The following is a 19,110-nucleotide window of genomic DNA, read 5'->3' on the forward strand; positions in this document are numbered from 1 at the left end:
ATGGCTCTCCAGCTAAGGACGGGTGAGCGCTGCGCTGAATGGGGTAGGGAAAAGCGCTCTCTACGCCCCACCGAGCCCCTTCCCGGCGTTAGGCGGGGACGGAGCCCGCAGTGCCCCCGCCGAGGGCATCGCAAAGGAGCCCCGAGGGGCGGGCGGGACGGCGCGGCTCCAGCTGCAGCTCCAGCCCCGGCTCGACAGCGCCGCGGGGGCGGGGAAAGGGAGGAGGGGAGGGGAAATCCCCAGGATTCCAGGATCCCCGGCCCCCGCACGGGGGGACACGGCGTTAGTCCCCGGGACCCTCCCCCGGCGCGGGCGCTCGGCAGTGCCCGCCCCGCACAGCGCGGCAGCCGCGGGATGGCGGGGCCGGGGCTGCGCCCGGCGGGGCTCTCCCTCTGCCTCTGCTTCTCCCTCTCTCTCTGGCTCTGCCTCGGGCTCTGCGCGGCCCCTCGGGGCACCGGGAGGGCGGCGTGAGGCGGCACAGCTGCCCCGGTGCCCCCATCGCCGGGCGGGGGATGAGAGGCGGCGCCGCGGGGGCTGCGGGAGCGCGCCGGGACCCACCATGCGGGAGCTGGCGATCGAGATCGGCATACGGGTGCTGCTCTTCGGGGTCTTCGTGTGAGTACCCGCAGCAACTTCGCTCCGGTGCCGCGCGGTGCCCGCGTCCCTCCTCGCAGCGGGGCGGGATGTGGGGCTGGGATGCCGTCCTGCATCCCCAGCATCCCGCATCCCCTGACCAGCGCCGCCCCGGGGGGCTCCGATGCTCAGGCGGACCCCGCGGGGGATGCCCGAGCGAGGGGCAGCTGCCGCCGTTCTCCTCCCCGCGCTGCGGGGGTTTGGAATATTGCAGCCGGGAGCCCTCTCCGCCCCTCGAGGTTTTGCCGGAGACAAGCGTGCGAAAAGCTACCAACCAAAAAAAAACCCCAAAAACGCCGCGACCCCCAAACGTGCTGCGGGTTTGGTTCGGGCGGTTGTGGTTTGCGCTGTGAGGTCTCAGCTGGCTCGGCGGTAAATGCGCCCCAAAAACTGGCTGGGGAAGCAGCGGGAGCCCCGCGCTGGGAACCCTGTGCCGGGGAGCTGCAGCGCTGGGGCTGGAGCCGAGCTCGGAGCTCGGGCTGAACGGGAGATGATGGAACGTGGCTGGCTGGCTCTGGGAATGCTCATCCGCGCCCTGGTGTGTGGGGAGGAAAGTCAGGGAAATCTGGTTGCCGACTGATGTGCAGCTATCGCTGCAGGAACGCTCTCTGCCTTTTTTAGGAGAAAGCTGTTCCGTGCTGTTTTGCTGCGTGTACTTCAGGCAGGCTTCCCCCTTGCCTTTCAGAGCGGTGCCTGTTTCTTTCTTCCAGGCAGTTTGTGTTCTGCGTGCATTTGAGCGAAGAAAAGTTCCGCTCTGTGTAAGTTTGCATATCTATTGCTTAATGTTTAAAGGGGAGCCTTTGTGGCCTCTCAGAAGTATCACGGAAATCGGATTTTGCTGTTTGCTTGTTTGTTTTCTTAACCACGGGGGTTGATGGTCACAGCTGCAGGCGATATATCTATTAAACTGTGGTACTGACTTACAGCTGGGGAATCTGAATGCTTTGATGCGAGTCCTTTCTGAACCTCTCACGGTTAATTAAGAACTTGCCCAATTTACTGGTGCTTGATTTTTCCCTCGGTGCTCATTTCTCTGGGATATTGATGCTAATCCTTTGATTTGCAACATGTTTCATTAAGTGGAATCATCTTCATTTTAGGGTAAACTTTGATACCCTGAAAATCCTGTAAGGTACCTTTGATATCTGTCAGTTCAGTTACATTGTACTTTGAAAGTAGACCTGTTCCTCTCAACAGAACTCCTTTCTGGAATACATGGACTTACAGGGTGAGCCAAGACCTCAGAGTCTGATGCTGCATCAGAACTTTTCTCTTAATTATGGTTGTGTGTGTAATTCATCACCATCATAGTAATGCTTATTACTATGATATGTAAATCATACCCCATTTGAAGTAGTCCTTTCTTGGTTATGCTTCTCTTCTGTCTTTATTTCCTCTCTAAAAGGTTCTGTACTTTCCACTGCTCTTTATGCTGTGGTTCTGAAATGCACTGAGGGGTAGCTGATGGAAAAGCTTTTGGTAGAGTCACCAAGAATGGCAAATGCCTGTGGAAGAACCTCCAGCATTTTCATGTAGCTCAGCTCTTGCCTCCTTGGAATTCTGGGGAATAATTCTGATGTTTCAGTAGGTCATTTAGAGCATTCATTAAAAGCACTAAGCACTGTAGTAGTCTAAATTCAGGTTGGTGTTCAGTTCCATGAAGAACTTCACTTTATTTGCTTGTGATGGTTCCGAGAATATAATCTGTAGTAGACCAAAAGAACAGCTTTATAATTCAGATAATCTTAACACCCAAGTAATCTTTTGCTGTTGAAATAGTACTCAATAGTTCTCTGTTTTCTTAACTGGCAATTATTCATGTTTTGAAGCTATTATGTTACAGAGGTTTAAAAATGGTATTTCCTGTGGCTTTATACACAGCCAGTGCAAGGATTTTTATGGAGCATTGAGTTCAGTGAAATATCTTTTCAAGAATGAACTTTTACTGGTGAATTTGGAAGCCCTGGGACTTTGGAATCCAGGCAGCAGCTCTCTGAGCTGTACTGCAGAAGAGATTTCTAGGAATGGAAAGGAATGCCATTAACATAAATGAGTGGAGGCTGGGTCTGAGCTCATCCCTGTTGTGATTGCCAGCTGGGACACGGATATTGGTCCAGGAGGAACTGGACAGCAGAGAATCAGCTCATTCTGATAAGGTGTTGATGACTTTGGGCCGTTGTGGTGTTAGAAGGCTGACCTTGAAGGTAATGGTTCCACATCCATTTGTCAGTTGTGAACCATCTGTGCCTCCCAGATGTCTTTTAGCTTCAGCCTAACAATTCATATAACTCAGAGTAAGATACTGGCATATTTTGTACCATAGAATGCAAAAGAATAAAGGTGCATATTCTGTGTCGTAGCCTTGCTTGGTAATAAATGTCATTCCATTAAAATGGAGGTGTGGAAACTCCTGTTGATGATTGCTGAAATGGAATGTATTGCCAATTGGGATGTGTTTTACAACCATGTTTTCTATACTAAAAACTGGGTTTTTTTTTTCCTCCAGTTGCCATAATTACCAACTTTAATCCTTCCACCAAAGGCAGAAACCTATAGTTATGATTCAAGATATCTTCCATCGAGCAAATGAACAGCCTTAGAAGTACTGCACACTTTTGATGGCTGTGTGTTGATTTGGTTGAATTCTACAGACGCTTAGGGAGGATAATGATAACAACTGAGTCGGTTCTAGACGTGTTCTTGGCAGTTGCTAAGTGTTCACTTAGCTGTTAAAGACCAGATTAGGCACTGAAATTTAGCAACTCAAGCTTCTGTGCTTTTAGAGAGATCTGTGCTGAAGGGCATTTTAGCCCTCAGGATTTACTGGTATTGAAGGAGGGATTAGTTAGGAGAGATTTATTAGAAGAACTACAGCTGCCTGAAATTGAGAAGCAGGAGTTAAACAAAACTCCTGCCCCAAACAACAAACACCCAAACCCCAAACTCAAGTGGCTGCAGTCAAAAATATGCTTAATGCACACTTGACTGGGAAGGTAAATAGGTAATTGGTTGAGTACCTTCAGCAAAATAGCTCTCAAGGTACACGTTAAAAACTGCAAGGAGAGATTTCTGTTCTGCCCCTCAGTTTTTCCCAATTCCTTAACATTAAAAAAATAATTTTAAGTTTTCAAAATATGTGGCCTTGCACCTTTTGACTGGGCTGAAGTGATTTGATGGAAGGTGGTTGATTTGCTACTTCCTCGGCCAAGAAAATTCTCCTCCTATAATTTGGCCATTACGTTGTTATTTGAAACTGCATAATGGAATATTTTCCAGTGAAACCTTGGCTTTAATCAATTCTCACTTCATATTTTTGTTTAGGTTCTTGTTTATTAATAAATATATGTGAATACAGAACTGATTTTTTTTTTTTAGAAGTGAAATTTTTGACGTAAAGTTTCAGAAGTAGAAATGGTCTATTGTTTAATAACTATGAGGATGTACTCTGTTTACAGAAAATATCCAGTGCTAATTTGAAGAATGATTGAATTTGAGTCTTGCATCTCTGTTTTCTTAATTTCTGTACTTATTCCTATGACCTGGAGCATCTTAAGATGCTTGATTAATGCTAAAACATGGAAAATGTGGCCAGTCTTTCATCTGATCCACGTGCCCAGTGGCATTTGTCACTTAGAGGATGATTGAGGAAAGCAAGTTGTTTTGACTGACTTGGTGGTTTTTTTTAAGATAAGCCAGTTGTAAAAGGATTTGTGAGCAAGTCTGGTATTTTTACACAGGAGTGGTGCCCTTAAAACAATGTTTTTCATCTGTCCTAAAAAGAATTCCATGAGTGGTGGCTCAGAGTGAGCCTGAGGGATGTCTTTGTTTCTTAGCAGAATACACAATGGTCTCTTTTAGGTATCTCTTGCAAGGAAAACTTTGTGCATCTGTTTGAAAAGTTTTAGAAGGCCACACCATTGTCTCTTGGTAGGAAGCTGGAATTTGGGTGTGCTGTAGTACATTTAACCCAATGACTTATCAACAGCATATTGCTGATATTTTGATATTGAATTGATTAAAAAGACAGTGTTTCAGGGATTGCTTCGTCAAAACTCGAGCTCTTCGGGGCATGTGATGTGATTAAAACATGAATGTCATTTAGAGTAATTGGATATCTTCCCTACAGCACAGTCTCATTAGCAGCCTCCCTTGGGAATAAATGTTTATCTGCAGGTAAACACATGTATACATCACACACGTGTGAGTTTGCAGGATTGACTGATGCTGACATGTTTTGTGTGTGTGCCATGGTCAAATTCTGGTGTAAGTAAATAAAAACTGTTTCTCTGCATGTTTACAATGTTGAGATTTTAATCAGGTTATGAATATGCATGAAATAATTTAGCATGGAAAGTTCTTTTAGGTAGCTCTCTTTGTCCTGGAGTGGTGATCTGGATATTGTGGATACGCTGCCCTTATAAATGACACTAAACATTGTCTTGTTAACACAGACAGAAAATCAATCACCTGAGGAAATTCTACAATGCTGCAGTTTTGCTTTGCTCTTCTCACAGGCTGTGCTTGCCTTTTCTCTCTCATATTAACTGGATGTTTGGAGGATAGACTGAGCTGGGAATCATGAGGAGCTGGAGATCTGCAGGGAACATACACAGAACAGATTGAGAAGAAATCACCAGTCTGAGACATTCAGATTTATTTCCTCACTCTGACTCAAACACTGCAAAATTACACAAATCAGTTGGACCAAGAATTGAAAGTACCTTTTAAGCCTGGGCTCTATAGCTGAAGGTTTCCAAGTGAAGTAGGTGTTTGACCACCTGAGCTTCTTGGTCTTTTTGTGTCCTACCTTCTCAGTTTGAATATCTGATAATTCTGACTTGGTTTGGAACCTGAGTTTTGACTTCTGATCCAAACGGTTTTGGACTTCATTTCTGTGTGCCCTAATCTCTCACCAAGAAAGTGAGAGTAATACTTCTTTTGCTCACCCTTCCTTCTCTTAATTGATAAATTCTGTGTTGTGAGGTAGCCAACACCCTTGAACAACTTCGGAGCTTTTTCAATATTGGTTTTGTGGGAAATATCCCTCTTTTTAAATTTAGAAAGATGGCATCAACTCAGGGAACAAAGAAACAAGGAAGAATTTATTCAATGCATCGGTTCTTTATCACACTGAGTTTCCAGGGAAAAAGACACTTTTGGTTTAAATTCCATACATTTTATAGTTTCACAAAATCCCCACCCTTTTCAGATAAGTTTAATATATTCATTTTTGCCTAAAAGGGTTTCTTTTCTCTGAAAAGGGGCTTTCCCTTTCTTTCAATTGGCTGCTGGATATCCTCTGTCAAAAATGATGGATCTTCCTTTGTTGTTAGCCCAGAGAGAGAAGAAACCCTCATGTACAAAAATTCTCACATGGTCCCGAAAAATTCTAGTTTTTAGGAACTTTTATATTTCCCTTATCCAGTCAAAAAAGTCCCTGATAGCCAGTCCCAGTTTGGGACTTGAATATCTTACAACTTCGTGATACACGTATTAAAAACCCCATATTTTTATTTCTCATCTTTCATAGCTAGTAATGATAATAAGAAATGAGAACACTCAGATGTTTTCTAACCTGTTTAAAAATGGGTGCACTGTTGTAAACCATAACTGACGTGTTAAAATGAGGGGAAAATTTTAGTTTTGTGGCACAGGTTGAAGTCTAGTTCACTGACTGGGGTTAACAAAGAGTTAAGGGAAAGACCTGCTATAAAAAAAGACAGCCTCTTTGGTGCTCAGGATCTGAGAACTCCTATCAAAGGTTGCATATTGAGCTCCAGTGGCAAGCAACAGAGTTGTTCCAGTGCTCAGCAGAGTCTGTGGTACCTTTGAAGTGATGAGAGAGTCAGACATAGAGCTTCTGTAACTCCCTGAATGTAGCTGATATATCACAGACTAACCTCAATTTTAACTGTGCTCAACACTGTGTCCTTGACAGGTTACTGTAAAAACAAAAGGCCCTAAATATTTATTATAGGGCCTTAATAAAGCACACAACCAAATAACCCTGTGCCTGTCCTGATGTGTGAGGCAGATTTGCTGGCAGGGCTCGTGACCCTCACTGGGGCAGCTCATGAAGAACTGCAGCCCTGGGCAAGGACTCATGGAGGAGTTCCTGGAGAACTGTCCCTGGGAGAGGGACCTCACTCTGGAGCAGGGACAGTGTGTGAGGAGCCCTCCCCTGAGGGGAAGGAACTGCTGAGGCAACATGGGATGATCTGATCACAGCCCTCGTTCCCCTCGTTCTCTCTCTGGGAGAAAATCAGAGTAAAGTTGGGAGAAGGGAGGGGTGGGGGGAAGGTGTTTTGAGATTTAGATTTTATTTTCTCATTTTCCTACTGTGATTAGACTGGTTTCCCCCCCTCAAGTAGATTTTGCCCGTGGAGTGATCTCCATCTGTTCCTATCTCCACCCAAGAGCCTTTCAATGTATTTTCTCTCCCCCATCCAGCTGAGGAGGGGAGGGATGAAGTGGCTCTGGTGGGTACTTGGCATCCACTCAGGGTCAACCTGGTGTTCAGATACTTGGTGTTCCACTTTGTTGAAGCTTCTGTTTCCATCATTTTCATATTGTATTTATTAGGGTAGGATTTTACTGACTTTGCTAACAGTTATTCAGGAGAAAATGTGCTTGTCTTTTTGTGCAGACTTCGGTCAGTGCAAAAGATAAACTGTTTTTACAGACTGTTGTATCAATACTTCTAGACTGTGGAACAAATTTATTTCATTTGTCTTCCCCGAGGCCCGTGGGAGGGGGGGAAGGGAAGCTGGAAGGGGATTTAATGGCAGGAATTCTAATTGTCCTGCTAATAGGATGGGATCTCCATGGCTAAACTCACAGCTGAATCCACGCTAAAAAAGGATGCTATTGTAAATGCCAAAGCATCTGCTCCAGATTTTTTGAGGAGTAAATGGTGACTTTGTGTCTCTTCTTGTTGAATCCTATTTACTCACAGACTTTGACATGTGTATTTATTTGCTTCTGGCCCGATTGAGGGTGTTTTATAGTGAGAATGCTACTGAGACTGGTGGGGTTCTCATAGGGGAAATTTTTCTTTAATAAATTGATTTTTATACTTCGACCTAAGCACAGTCAAGAAAGGACACAACTGTGTTTCTGATGGGAAAGACTTTTAATAAAAAGTACAATCTTTTTGCTGAGAATGCACTCACCTGGCACAGTAAATCAAGATCTTTATGGTCTCCCAGTCTGTCACTGACTTTGAAAAGTGAGTACTTGGAAAGAGCTGGCAGAATTATTGATGCTAAAAGTGGATCAAGGATTATATTTAGTGTGTCTTGTAACTTTTTTTGCGCAGTAAGGACCGTGCTGACACTGAACAAGGGAGGCTTGAGTGCCACATCCATGTTGGCAAGGATTAAAGGACAAAGTCTGAAAGCTATGCAAGAAACTCTGTCACTGATTGAGATGATTCTGTAAAAAAAAAAAAATAGATTAAGACTATTTCCCTGTTGAAAATCAGATTGCTGCCATCACTGGGTATTGTATTTGTTTGTTTCTCTGCATTACAAAACAGTTTTACCATCCAAATGGCTAAATATTTTCCCTGTTAAAATACCACTGAATTCTAATTATAAGTGCCTATAGATAAAATGCATAAGTGGAAATTGTTTTGCTGTAGGGTAGAGTAAAAGCATTGACAACTGGTGTTTTCACACTAAGTGGATGATTAAGATTAATTATGTATGTGAATTCTAGAGAGCTGGGGAGGAGTGAGGAAGATGGTAAGAGTGGTGTAGAAAACAGGTTTTTCTGAGAAAATGTAGAAATAATTGAGCTGATTAATCTAGAAATCTGAGGGGACGTGGCAGTAATTTTCACATACAAGCAGCTCCATAAAGATGTGTGAAGAAGACAAGCTGGGAATTGCACAGAAAGACTTTTAAAACAGTAACAAGGGAAACTTGAGCTGAACGTGGGGAAAAACCAACTAATTGTGAGGACTCGAGTGCTGTGATAGAGTGCCTGAGGCACGTGTAGAATCCTCCACCAAAGGAAATTTTAAAAAGCAAGTTACACTGAAGTGTCTTGGGTGTATTTTACACCAGGTTTTGCTTTGTTGTGAGGAGACAAGACTGGGTGGTCTTGTAAAAAATCAGCTCAATGGCCAGAGGTTTATACTGCCTGAAACTTTCCCAGCTTGCAGGGAAAAGTTTAAAGGCATTATGGCAAAATGTCTTGTAGGAGATTTTTGACTCCTCTTGATGGGCAGAAGAGGAAACAGCAGCACCAATATGGAGTTATTTGGAGAAAACTTCAGCAAACACTGAACAGAAGCTGAGTGATGCCAGTCTGTGTGCTAAATATTCTGCACTGATGAGACTGGGGGGAAAATGAAATCCTAGATTAGGTGAAATGTTTTACTCTGCAGTCTTGGCAGGTCAACATTTTACCCTGTTTAGAGTGCAGAGTTTTTCTGCTTCTTCGGGTTGTGTGCTGGAGGTGCAAATGATATAATGGAGGTGCAAATGACAGCTCAGGAATAGTTCAGCTCTGAAGGATTTGTGGCCTGTGTGGTGAGAGCCTTGCAAGTGGCAAACAACAGAGGAGAGTGTCATTTGATATAAAGTGTTAGATTTTCATTAGCTGCCAATTTTCACTAATGGGAGAACAGATCTAATAGCCTGTCTGTACTCTCACAGCCTGCAGAGAGAACATTAATAGTTTCCTTCATCTGCCGGCCAAGGTGCTTTCCAGGAGTGTAACTGTTGTTATTGGACTTTGGTGAGTGCTACAAAATGCAGAAAGTGATGTTCTTATTCCCCATTATTATAATTTACTACTTTTTTTAAAATAATTACTAATACTCTGGAACATTTAGTACTCACACAAGTTTTTTTGGGCTGAGTGGTTTTAATATAGTTGGATTTGATTGTGAATGTCATTAAGCAGATCATGTTTTTTTTTATCCCAAGAGAAAAAGGAAGTCATTGCCTACAGCAACTGTGAAGGAAAAACTGGAACAGACTTGTAAATTTGTATTACATTTACTAAATAACTTGGCCAAAAAAAGTGTCTCGGAATTAATACCAAAGTGTTTTATTTTAAAATGCATTTTTTTATTTAAGCAAGTTGAATGGATGCCCAAACAACAGATTATTTCATTTCAGTTTGGGTTGAGACGCTGTTATGTTTGAACAAAAATGGATGTTTTAATTTCACACAAAGAAAGTCTTGCTGGAGCCTTCTAGACTGGGCCTCAGTATTTCTCCTCTCTCCTGCTTCCTTATGAGCTCCTGAGTTTTAAATCCAAAAAAATGGTCTGAAAATGTGTTTGTTCACTTTTTTTTTGGACAATTTTTTTGGATACTACTTAATCCTCACTTTTATTGAGATTGCATCCCTCAGGTGTTGGTTCATTATTCAGACATGTGCTTAGTTGATTGAAGCATGTAAAATGAATTCTGGTTTTCATTTTAAGATCATGTACAGCTGCCAGCTTTGACACTTCTAACAGCTACACCAGTTCTCCTCTACTGAGCATTTCCTTTCCTTCTACTTTCTCCTCCCCAAACACACATTAAAAAGGCTTCTGTGGAATATTTTGTATCGTAGAGTATATTTAATAAAAACAGAGCACAGAGGCAGCAATTGATACCATAAATCACATTTTTTATTAACTAAAATGAGAGATAATGCAATGAAAGCTGGAACCAGTAGTCTTCACTTTGTTGATACCTGTTATTTCTGTAAAACTCTTTCTGTGACAGCAAAGATCTCTTTCAATCTCAGGTCACAGAAAGTTTTAAAAGTTAAAACCAAGCCAAAATATGTGACTTTGAGTCATTTTGCAGTGATTTTTTTCCCGTTTCAGTATAGCCACCCTTGGTTCCTGCTCCACTGTTCAAAGCTGCAGTGCAGCACGACCAGCTCTCCCCTCTTTCCTCCTTTCACCTTTCTTATTCCCAAATATTCCACTTCTTTTGGGAAGATAAGATGGTGAAAAGGTGTATCTAAACTAGTTAAGTAGTTTACTGCCTGGAAAGCCATTTTTAATCCCACTGAATGTGAGAGTTTTCCAAAGTCAGTCACCTCACAGTGGCAATAAGGATGCTCAGTGATATTTGCTTTCAAAGTGCTCAGCCCCCAAGCAAGGAGAACATATGGATTGGAAGGTTAGGGATTCTTTCAGGTGCACAGACTCCTTGTTCTTGGGCTGTTCATGCATGCTCAGATAGTCCTTTTCCTTTCCTCTTAGCTTTAAATTATGTCACAGGAAGGAAATTGTTTACTTAGAGGGTGCCAGAGCTTGAGAAAACAGTAGAAATACAATTTAAGTATTACTAAGAAAACTAACATTAGGTTCTAAAACTCCAGGCTGTTCTTTGTTTTTCAGCTTTTCAAAAGATTGTTCGTTCACTATTTGATAGCAGGTACTCTGAGGACATATGAAATAACATATAAATGAGATATATAAGCTGCAGGACTCCTGTTGTGAATCTGTATTGTTTTTAGTTCAAGATTTGGGCTTTTAGCTGAGCCAAGACTCCTCAGCTGTTGGCTCCTTGCTGATTCTTGTAACTCATATTGTTTCTTGAATTCAGAAGGCACAAGAAGGAAGATAAAATTCGAGCAGAAGTTTTGGGTCAGGTTTTAACTTGTTTCTGTTCAGATATAGATTCAGTGTGGGTACCTGTGGCACGAGTCAGGTGCTGTAGCAGATTTAGGAACAGTAATTCAGAGACCCTGACTGGCACAGACTCCATCACCTGGTTAAACACATCCTGGTTGAAAAACCTGCCTTGCATCATGGTTGGTTTTGTTGGACCTGTAATAGCACAGGTCACCCTGACTGGGATGAGAGTAAAGAGAGTGGCCATTCATCTTTGGGAGAACTCATACCCTGATAGATCTCTGTAAAATCAATGGGTCTGTGAGGCAAATTTGGGAAACCTGCTAGTGAAGCTGAAGAAAAATACTAAAAAACGCCTTTTTCAGCACAGCTGGGAAGTATGACTGCTATGGTGATATCTGCATTTGTAAAACTGCATCAGAATTTATTTTCAATCCCTCCTTAATCAAAATGATTTCTCATATATCTGAAGGGCTAACGTGGGCATATGTGCTAATTAAATGTCACACTGCAATTGGTAGCTAATTTAAAATATTCAGATGTATTTTCCATTGAGTCATAGTGACTCATCTGAAGCCAAACCTGCCCTCAGGAACCAGTTATCTACTTGCCAGTGACCTTAAATAAGAAAACCAAAACCATTGCTCTTCCCCTTTGCCTTTATCAGTCCCAGCATTTAATTCCATTGACGTTTGGCTCCTCTCTGGATAAAAGTGCACCCACTGAATTAAAAGTGGGGGAAAGCTGTATACTTTCAGATCAGAGTATCAAATGTGATTAGGAAGTGGTGTAGAACCTTTGTTTCTGGCTTCTCAAAAGTACAGGAGTTAAAAAAGATCTATGAACCTGCTCTGTTCCCACAGGTGTACTGGGCACTGAATAGGGACTGAATGAAAAATGCTTCCTGCAACCTTTTTTCTTGCCAGGACTCCTCCCAGCCTTTGTAAATACTTGTACCTACAGACAGGAGGTTACTGCAAATTAAGAGAGGCATCAGATCTCATTTCTGTGGCAATAAAAATGCTTCTGAATTTTCTTTTTTGGATGTTCCTGCTGAATATTAACGACTCTGCATCCTGCAGGACACTCAAACCCCATAAAGCTCTATATTAGGATTGTACATTGTTAATCAGAAGTAGGAGGTGTATACACTGCATGGCATTGTACTGGGAAACAAAAGTTTTTAGCTGTGAAGAAGGTAGAGATAATTTATTGATGCAGCGGCTTCCATGTCAGTGCGAGTGCACATTCCTTAATTGATTTTAGTGCAGCTAAAAATGATGTTTGCAATAGCACATCTCCATAAAAGCCTCTGAAGAATAAAACTAATAAACCACTGGTTTCTGTTCTGATGTACACGCTTCTTTTGCATTCAGCATCTGTTGCAATGTAAATTCTAATATATTTTTAAAATAACTCTTTTGTTTGATTTCTGTGGAGAAGTTAAAGCTCTTCCTTTCCTAGCTGAATGTTTGCCAGCCAGCAGGGTGTACTTGGCATCTGGAAGTACCAGTCCAGAGCAAACTGGAGCATTAGGAGTCTTGCTTTGATACTGGCACTGACACTTCTTGCTGGAATGGTTTTCCCTACCTTTGGGAAACAGTGGCAGAAAACATCAAACCTCTTGATACCCAGTGTTGTGCCTTAACCACAGGGAAAGTTTCTTCTATCCAACTAAAGTTTATGTTGTTGAAGTTATATTTTTAATTCATGGCAGCTTCTTCCTTGGTGAAACTGCAGTTCTTCATTAATAATTGAGTCTTGACCCTATTTGTGTACCCCTTTTTTTATGGCTGAGGAGCTGTGGATTTCCCAAATTACTTTGGGTATCAAATATCTCAAATCTCTTTCCTCTGAGCTGGTACAAAGCTGTCTCATCGTGCTGATGTGCACAGACAGCAGCATTTCAGAATCTGAACTCCTCCAGCTCCGTGGGGAGCAGGATGATGGGGACAAACCACAGGCATTGTTTCTTATCACTCTCCTCTCTGCTTCAGTTCTGTGAATTCTACATTCCAGCCACACACCACTTCAAGCTTTTCATATTTTGTCTGTCTTTGCAGGAGTTTGTGAAATAACCACCAAGAAGTTATATTTTTCTTCTTCAGTATTGCCCACAGGGAATAAACAAGCCTAGGTTTTCTCATGACATGGAAATAAGTTGTTCTCTCCAGGTATATCAGATAGCATGACATGAAGGCATTTCCCACTATAAGCATGGATAAGCTGAAGTCCTGGATTTAAATGTGAGCAGAGAGGGTGTGGATAAAGAGTGTTCAATGCAATGTACACAGCTGATGGTTGTTTAGGTTCTGTTTAGCCTAAATCACTTGTGGGAAACCCCTAAAGCAAATTCTGGCTTTGAGAATATAATTGTCTTCTCAGCTGTGGTGCCTTATGATGTGTTGTGTTTTATGGCTCTTCCTTCAAAAGTTTGAGGCTGTGAATCTGTTGTGTGAGAATCCCTCACTGAGTTCTGTGCTGTGCAAACACACTGTAGATAAGCCAAGCAATAGAGATTGCTACCAACTCCAGCACCCCTGACACTGCTCACAACCATGGAGTTTTCGTGTCAGAACAACCTGTTGCACAATTTAACATGGCAGGTACACCATAAAAGCTTTTATTACTAGATTTGAGACCCAGTTTGGGGAATAGTCAAAGAAATACCCGTGTAAGAAAGTGCAAAGTGGAGTTCCAGTGGCACAGTCCCAGCTGACCTGGGTCTGTGGGAGAGGCAGCAGTGGCTTTGCTCACTCAGGAGTTGTGCAGGCAGGGAGTGGTGGTCAGAGCCCAACTTTTCATTCCACAAGCCCTCAGAGGTGCTTTCTAAGAGAGGTTCATGACCCCTTGCTCTATATTCATTGCTTGCTCCAATAAGGGCTTACATGCAAAGGCACTGGAGGATCAGATGTGCTCATCGATAGGTGGAGCTTAGAAAAGATCACAATCTGTGGTGGTTTGAAAAACACAGGAATTTCAAAAAAGGCCAATTTAAAGGGGTTGTTACGATTTGTTCTTATGTGAAAGGGAAGAAGAAGTTTTCAGACACATACAACTTGGTATTAGGGGAAGGGAAATATTTACAAGGTTTATTTACATACATATGTATATATATAACAACTTAATTATTTCTTCTACAGTAAAATAATATATTACATTAGATTTTCTCCTTTCTTTCAAAAAGAGTCCAAGAAGAAAGGGGAAGTAGTCCTTTTTTTTACTTTCAAACTATAGTTCTTCTAAATTAATTTCTTGTGGCACTGTTAAGTATCTCTTATCTTGTCTTTATCCCCTGTTTTTACTTCGTGGAAATCCCAGCTCCCTCGAGTTCATGTTCCTTCTCTTCTTGCCATCCCATATGTACTGCTCTGTCCTCTCAGGGATTGTCACTTGGGAAAAGACTTGTCTGCAAGGGACAAAGTAAAAGGCAAAAATTCCCAGTTCCCACTCTCCCCCTGCCAAACCAGCTGAGGGCTGTGCTGCTGAGGGCCAGGCAATGGTCAAAATATTTATGTAATGTTTGATTCATGCACTTACCAGTGAATGGTTTCATAAAAAATCCCCCCCCAAAAAGCATTATTAGTCCATATTATCACAGAACTTCTGTGCACTTTTACCTGGGTCTGGCTGTGATGTGGTGCTTGCATGAAATGATCTTAAAAGGGCTCCGTGCTGTTAAATGGAAATGGAGTTAATGAACCTGGGAATTGTCCAAAGCAACTGCAGAGACTTGGGCACCTGCTGCTCAGGGGTGTTTTTAATGGGATTAGGGCTCCTGTTTCCCTTAGCTTGCTTTGAAAGTCACAGTTAAAGGCTCTTGAAGTTCACGGAAGTCCTTTTATACCTGAAATATAAATATCATCAGGCTGAAGTGTTCAAAATCATGCCTGTTAAACTGTTAAAAATGTTGGACAAATAGGTAAATCTGAAGAAAATCTCAGGCCAAAACCCTAAGACTAAATTTTTATGTACTAATACAAAATAAGGGGTTTTTGCCCACCTGCTACCAGGGGACATTCTGTGGCTGAGTCTGTAATTCCAACCATAATAGAAAATGTCTGGAAATCAGCTTTCTTTATCTGAGGAATACAATAATTCCTAGTAGCATCTAGTCATTTAAACAAGCTTGTGCTGGCTCAGGGGTAGTGATAGACTGTGCTTTGGGTTGGGATGAAGGAACATAAATCACCAAGTGCCAGGCAGCTTAGAAACCAGTGTGTCCTCATGACTGTTTAATAGAGTACAAGGGGAATTGCCTTCAAGCTACTGAAATCTCATATCCAGTCACCCATTGGTGAAGCTTTAAAAAAGAAGAGAATTGTTCTCTTATGAGTCTTGGCATAAAATTTTAATTAGCAGTTGAGCTCTTTCAGAAGATTAAAAAAAAAAAGTGATTTCTTTTTATACAGTCACTTTCCTTTAACTGTTTACTTTCTATTTCTGTGTTGTTCACACAGATGGGATCTGCAGCCTTCTGCATCTATTTTTTTTCTCTCCTTCAATAGTAATTTTGAAATTATTTTACCCAGTTTCAGGAATTTTATTTTTTCTTTTTTTTTCATTTGTTTCAGCATATTTGAACACTGTTCTTGGAAGACATTCGGAACACAAGTCAAAGAAATAAATGGATGCATAATCAGATTTATATATGTAGTGGATACAAAACTGCTGCTGTTACATCAAATAATAATAATGATTACTGTCATTGATAGATTTGTTGAAATTACTCATTCTTTATATGAGTACAGATGAGTATATATTAATCAGAAAATCAGTCCTCCACTGAAATCAGATATTATTTCTATTATTTATTATATTTTCATCTCATTAGCACATCTGTTATTTTGCTCTCAAAGGCATTAAATTTCATGACAGTGCATCATACCCAGGCCTGTGACCCTACTCAGCAACTGAACCCTTTCAACCAGCAGTTAATTGCTTCTCTATATAGCCATCAGTATCTTTAAAGACTGAAACCAAAAATAACATACTTTAGGACTCAGTTGAAATTTAGAACCAAAGTTGCTCGCATGGTCTGGGAATTGACCTTTATTTTTCTAGTTGAAGAGAGAAGTGTGAAATGAATTTTTCATACATGAAGTTGTTTATTTCCTGGAACTGTTCTTTAGAAATGTCTTCCACTTTCATGTCTTGTACAAGCCATTGTTTTTTAAACTTAAAAAAATCGAGTTTTAAACTTAAAAAATTCGAGTTTTCCTTTTGAAAAACACCAAAACAAAGTGTTTTGACACTTCTGAAGCTCCCCTTGTACCTTCTTTGGGGAGAGCAGGGTCAGACTCTGGATTTGAAGGAGCTGAGTATAATAGCAAATACTCTCCTTGCAGTACCAGGCTCTTTAAGCTTCCAGAATAATCTTGTTGTCCATGGAGGTCAGTGAAGGAAAAATAACTATTGTTACAAGTGACAAGAGTGTGTTTGACGTGGTTGGTCCTCAGATTTTGTTGTTTTCCTTTAGGAAAGGAAAGGAAGGAGAGGCCAGTTGGGCTCTTTTGTACACTCTGTCTGGTGGGAGTCTGACTGTCCTCAGGTGAAGGGGGTCAGAAAATCATAGGAAATTTTGAGTTGGAAGAGACCTCTAAAGATGATCCAGTTCCAACCCCCCACAGGCAGGAGTGTGGCTGGAAACTGGCGCTGATGCTGAGATCTTACACTACAGTGAGAAACAAAGAGCCCTCAAAAAAGTCAGCCCTCAGAAGGGATAAAAGAAAGATTTCCCAAGACCCAGAAGACTGGGTAAGACTGTTTTTTAGGAAATAGTTGACCTGGTTGGATTTGAGGACTCATCTTCGTTGGGGAGAGTTGCATAAATAAGTATGGTTTAATTTTACTCTGCTTTAAAAATCACTTCGAGCTTTTTCTCTTTACAGATAAAGTCAGTTACTGTGCCTGTTACTGGTATAAAACCTGGTATTATAGGAGAGCTTTAAAGCCCTTGGGCTTTGGAAAATTTACACTAAGAAAAGCTTTGCTGCGCTGCTGTGTTCTGGCTGGGCTCACCAAGTTAGACCAGTCTGCAGAAAACTGGTCCCTGTGTCATCTTTCCACAGCCTTTCTTTGAGTGCCAATAAACCAGACCTGAAATGAGCAATGCAAAGCAAAGGCCAAACCTCCCAGGAAGTTTTATACAACTTCAAAGCCTAAAAAACTTAAAGAACAGCGAAGGACTGGGTGGAAAAAGGAATATGGTTTAAATGAAGTGAGACAAATTATGCAGTCATAAAAGGTTTTTGAATCTTGATACAGTCAGAGATCACAATTCCTGCTTTCCCTCTCAGTGCATGAGGAAAGGTAGCCACACAAATAATTTACTTTCTATAGAGCAGTGTAACCTCAACATTTTATTTTGATGCTCTTCATTTCAAAATAATACAATTACAAAACCATGGGGGTTTTTGGCTTGTTTGGAATTTTTTTTTTTCTTTCTAAGAGAGCTAAATGACATAATAATGGAATTAAAACCAGTCTGTTTTGGTAGAATGAGACTTTTCTGGCATACCTAGATTCTTCTTAAGCTTGACAGCTCATTCTGTTTTAGGAGCAAGTGTCTTTTGGAGATATCCTCTGAAGTTATCTGTTCTTTCCATCAGTAGAAGGAATTGTTTGGGCTGCTTCTTTATCCCTACTTTGTGATCCTGCAAATACAACAGTCATGCTTCAAAGTCTGAATCTTGGCGTTTGAAAGACATTTTGGATTTGATGTCTGGTATAAAATTTCTTCAGGGTAAAAAACCTGCTACATGGATTTATCTAATCCCACAGTATTATTTGCACACCTACAAAAAACCCACCAAACAACAAAGAAGGCAATTTATTCTCCACAGTAATGCTTATGGAACTTTTATAAAGTTGTGGAATATAGACTTTTAAAAGCCATTTTCTGAAGGGTATATTTGTAAAGGTCGTATTACTAAAAATCCATGAGGTAGGATAGCAATGTATCAATACAGACAATTCATACATATTTAACTTTGGGGGAAGTTTTAAATCAGCAGAACTCTTCTGGGGCTTTTGGTCATCACTTCCAACTGTGAAAAACTTGTGTCTTTGATTGTTGTTTTCAGTTTTACAGAGTTTTTGGATCCATTCCAGCGGGTGATCCAGCCAGAAGAGATCTGGCTGTACAAAAATCCTCTGGTGCAATCAGACAACATCCCTACACGTCTCATGTTTGTAAGTACTAAAGGCTTGTTGGTCATTTGATGGCTGTGAACTTAAGTGCACTTTCATTTGTTGAGCAGCAGGAAATCTTTTGGAAGCAGAGGATGTTCCTTTGATTCTAAAGAGAACTATTTACCAAACCAGGGATGTCCAAAATGACAAAATGTAGCAAATCATGGGGAGTTTGTAAAAAGCAGCATTGTCAGGTGGCTGAATTTATGACTTGATTTTTCAGTTTAGGAGTTAAGGTGGTTTTAGCTTAGAGGAATGCTAGAGAAATGAGTGGAGAAGCTTTTTCAGTTAGCTGGTTGGGTGACCTGACAAAACCTTGCCATGCTTTTATTAGGTTAAGTGCTTAAATTCTGAAATCCAGTTTGGTTTAGGTGTGTTAGACACTGAGATACTTGAATCCAAAGAGTCCTTTTATGAGGTGACCATATATCCCAGCCTTCTAAGACAGAGGCTGAAGGCCTGCTTTTAAATTTGCCAACATGTTGTTTATATTGAATTAAGAAGTAGCTCTACTGTGGACTTTTTCAGCTTGGATGAATGAAAATATATGTTTTTCCTGAAATGGAAGAGAGCTATGTAAAAAAACCCAAACAAATGAAAAACAAACAAGCAAAAACAAACCTCAAACCAAACGTTAAATTGTTGTGCTGGGAAAGGCTGAATTGGATTCTGTTTTTCCTTATGCTGAG

At 41.2% G+C, this 19,110-nt stretch overlaps 1 protein-coding gene across 2 annotated transcripts in view; it reads left to right on the forward strand.

The window, feature by feature from the left end:
- Positions 1-201: 201 nt before the first annotated feature.
- Positions 202-19,110, forward strand: part of PLPP4 (phospholipid phosphatase 4) — a 53,139-nt gene continuing 34,230 nt past the window's right edge. The window contains exons 1-2 of one of the 2 annotated variants that reach the window (XM_032695322.1): positions 202-615; positions 18,313-18,421. In XM_032695322.1, coding sequence (XP_032551213.1) covers positions 560-615; positions 18,313-18,421 — 165 coding nt within the window. In that variant the 5' untranslated portion in view covers positions 202-559. The remainder of the gene's footprint in view (positions 616-18,312; positions 18,422-19,110) is intronic. The other variant, XM_032695321.1, reaches the window with a different exon arrangement.

The sequence above is a fragment of the Chiroxiphia lanceolata genome, chromosome 8, assembly GCF_009829145.1.
Source record: "Chiroxiphia lanceolata isolate bChiLan1 chromosome 8, bChiLan1.pri, whole genome shotgun sequence".
NCBI lineage: Eukaryota > Metazoa > Chordata > Aves > Passeriformes > Pipridae > Chiroxiphia > Chiroxiphia lanceolata.